This window comes from Impatiens glandulifera, chromosome 3 (assembly GCF_907164915.1).
Source record: "Impatiens glandulifera chromosome 3, dImpGla2.1, whole genome shotgun sequence".
In the NCBI taxonomy this organism is placed as follows: domain Eukaryota; kingdom Viridiplantae; phylum Streptophyta; class Magnoliopsida; order Ericales; family Balsaminaceae; genus Impatiens; species Impatiens glandulifera.
Genome location: NC_061864.1, coordinates 54,444,285 through 54,448,327, shown reverse-complemented (window position 1 = coordinate 54,448,327; position 4,043 = coordinate 54,444,285). Strand labels below are relative to the sequence as shown.

The 4,043-nt window shown below is 29.8% G+C and overlaps 1 protein-coding gene across 1 annotated transcript; it reads left to right on the top strand.

Annotated features, from left to right (window-relative positions):
- Window positions 1–1,624: 1,624 nt before the first annotated feature.
- Window positions 1,625–1,990, top strand: LOC124930391. The gene has a single exon (XM_047470740.1). The coding sequence runs from the start codon at window positions 1,625–1,627 to the stop codon at window positions 1,988–1,990; it is 366 nt and encodes a 121-aa protein (XP_047326696.1).
- Window positions 1,991–4,043: the final 2,053 nt, after the last annotated feature.

Here is a 4,043-nt window from a genome sequence, read left to right as displayed (position 1 = left end):
AGTAAACTTGATAGATTTTAAGGAGATGAGACAAGAAATTAAAATCAAAGAATTAATCTTATAACTCTTTTTTCATGTGTAATATCTACACTAATAACATACCTAGAATGATGAGAGAAAAAAAAACGAAATAAAATGAGGATACTCGAATCGATTCACTATTGGTTATGAAAATCTTTAATTGAAAGTTTAGATGGGATTAGAGTTGATGATGTGTGATTAGATTTATTTTTTTTCCAATCTATTGAAATGCAATTCATGATTGGGCATATTTTTACTAGCTTGCAGAGATGAGTGTTATTATATCATTTTTCTTGTACCATGTCTTCCTTTTAGATATGGAGATCTATGTATTGTAATTGGAAAATTGGTTGTTTTTTTCCACTAAAGTTGTTTAATAAAACTGTGTATTTTTTAATCAAAGAGTTTGAGATTTAGGTTTACACTATATAACTAATTAAGTTATGTTTTAAAATATTATTTTATTCCATTAAGACTTGGATCACACAATTGTCCTTCCTTGAATTTAATTTTTTACTAAAAAAATATCAACAAATTATAAATATGTGTCCAATAATGTTATTTTAGAATATTATCTCATTAGTTAAATTAATATATTAGATACTTACCGAAAACAAATATTTACAGTAAAATTTATCAATATTTATTCATTCAATCTCAACTTTAACTAAAAAAAATTATTGAGAATTTTTTATCCAAAGAATTTAAATCAAGAAAAGCAAACATCAATCAATTTCAAAAGTTTTAGGATAGTAAATGGCGCAAAAGTAGAGATTAAAGTACAAAATTTCATGGGAACGTCTTTAAGTTAAAATGAAAGTAATTGAAGTGAACTATAAAAATAAAATATGATATAACTAAAAAAATCAAAGTTCTCGGGTTTCAATCCCACTAAGAACACTCTTAAATTGTATTAATGATTTCAAAATTTTCAAAAAAAAATAAATAAAATTGGCTATGGGTTAGATTGAAAAGGCACAAAATGAAATATATTTTCTAAATCTGGGTTTTTCTTTTGTTGATCTAACATTGAAAGACGAGCCAAAGTACACATGGGGTGGTAGGCTTGATGAGACAAAATTTGCTCACCAGACAGGAGACCAAAGGAAGAAAGAAACTATTGGTAATTAAACTAGACCATTTATTACCCTTTTTCCTTTAAACTAATTTAATTAGTCAAGCCAGCTGTTTACTTAAAATCCCTTACTGTCATTAAAAAAAAAAAAAACACATTACTTAATTTTCTACCGTTAAATTAGTCAAATGCTTATCTGATCTACCTATTCCCAAGAGCCAAAATTGATGAATCGATTTTATGATAGCTGAAATCTGAATCATCATTATTTTGCCTTCTCCAATCTCCCATGGGCTCATTAGAATCTATGGTATATGCACGGCTGTCATACGTTTATGATATGTTTGTTTAATCTTATAGATTTGTCTTTTTTCTTAATTAAACAAACAGACAATAACAAAACAAATCTAGCATGTCTACTATAAATACTTATAACCCCGACCCATCATGTTTCACAAACAAAGAAATTAAAAACATTGAGATTGATCTATGTCTAGTATAAATACAAACCACCGTGGCTCAAACAATATGGCTCCGAGGATCTCATTCTCAGCCGACTTTATTAATGTTCCGATCAAGAATGAGGGTGGGTATCGAGAGCCACCAGTTTCATCTGATTTTGAGTTTTCGGTTTCTGGGTATTCGATGATTTCGGCTGATGAGGTTTTTTGTAAAGGAAAGTTGATGCCTTTGAAGGAGGAGAGTTGTTCTAAGATGAGTACTAGTACTCTTAGAGATGAGCTTTTAGTTAATGATGATGATGATGAACAAAATCAAGACGTCTTGCCAAAGATTATACCGAGAAGAAATGGTGTTGGCGGGTGGCGAGAGCGATTATTGGGTCTAAAACGAGGCGGGTTTTCGCCTAAGAGGGATCATGAAAATAGGGCTTAAGGGGAGTTTGTGATAATGAATTGTGTAATTTGTTTGCTTGTTTAAAGTTCTTTGTTAAATTCAATATTTAGACTCAAAATCATTCAATTTTTTTTTTTAAGAAAATTGATGATTTCGTTATATATTATAGCCAATGAGAAAGTCGAACGCTAGCACGACACTCACAACTCTAATTGACTATAAAACAAGTTATATCGATCCTTTGTGGTATGTGTGGAGAGTAACATACTCAAGTTATCAATTACAAAACCATGTTCACTTTTCAAATGTCATATATAGTAAATCTTCTAGACAAGTGTTTTTATGCTTTCTTTCATTAGCCTTCTAGACATGTGTTTTATGCTTTTTTGAAAACATTGGCAATCTAATTCTTCCACAAATGTGTTGAGGTCAATGAAACATTCTTTGTTTTTATTCCGAACTAAGTGACCATCTATTTTCATCGATATGAATTATAGCTTGATTGTTGCAACAGAGTTAAATCTGAAATGGTATAGATATTCTAATCTCAAATAATACTCTATATCTTGTAAGAGATCATCTAAGTATTGAAGCATTTTGTCTATTCTCCCTATAATAAGTGGACATGACAAAATTTCAGATATTGAAGGACCTGAACCGGAACCGCCACGACCCGACCCGAATCTGCCCTGAAAAACTGGGTAACGAGTGACCCGAACTGACCGATTCTGAATCTATGGGTATCCGATTAGACCTAGACCCAGACCCGGACCCGAATAAGGAACCATATCTATTTTTAATGTTTTAAATCTTTAACTTGTTTTACATTATTTTTAACCTATTTAATTTTTATTATCAGATTAATATATATTTTCACCGTTTAACAATTTTTTTTAACCGTTTGACTTATTTTTCTACCGTTTAATATATATTTTTACTCATTTAATATTTGTTTTTTTACTATGTTATTTTGACTCATTAAACATATGACGGATGTTTAACATTTGTTGACCCATTTAAGGACAATGAAGTACTTGGCAATTACCAAATCATTAATAGGAAATTTAGAATTGATACATATAAGTTTTGGTATATGTAATTTCAGACATAGAATCACCAATAATTAATGAGAGCATCATCAACATATATAAGAACCAAGGTAATGCTATGATCATATCACTTACCAAATAAGTAATGATTATTGGCCAATTGAACATACATGTAAGCAATTAGTTTTATAGATACAACGACAATTACCCAAACTCGCTATTTTGTTTAAGAGCAGCAAGTTCTGAATTCATGACCTGAATCAAGTCAGAGTTATTACAATCATGCTTATAAGTAGCAAGTACTAGTGAAAATTATCAAAAAGTTTGTAGGTGTTTTGCTTGGAACATCAAAGAACGAGCTAGTCATTTAGTAGATGTCTATCTTTGCGTTCAACAACTCCAATCTTTTTTTACCCATGGCCACTTCAAATCAAATGATTTCAATAAGTTTCCCAAATTGGTTTTTAATTTTGAAAGCATCCACTAAAGTTAGCATATTGGGGGTTAATTAACAATTTTTCTCAATACACCCATAAATCCGCGTGTAGTTATTCAAAACTATATTTTATTTTCAATATACTGTTTGGAAATAAAGTTATATACACTTTTGTCCCTTTTTTTTTTTGTTTTATAGAAATTTAACTCGTGATATTTAATCTTAATCTTACACTTTGAACAACCTAGTGGGTTAATAATAACACAGTGTTTATCAATATAAGAGTATAGTTTATGTTTAAGATCTTGCAACAGCCAACAAGCAATCGTTTGCATCAAATGTGCATGTGAATCGTGATGTCATTATTTTCAATTATGTTAGTAACAGACATTAGATTATATATACTTGAATTCAGGGACAAAGAAAACAATTTTAAGATGCAATGTTCTCATTGATTTGTTGAAAAATAAATAATTAAGTTTCATCTGTTACATGCATATTAGTAATCATGAGTGATCTATGCTTACTCCTGAACCTATAATTCACAATGTGTACATCTTTGTTTTGAGCCTTTGCACATTATTGAAAATAAAATATTGATGATGAT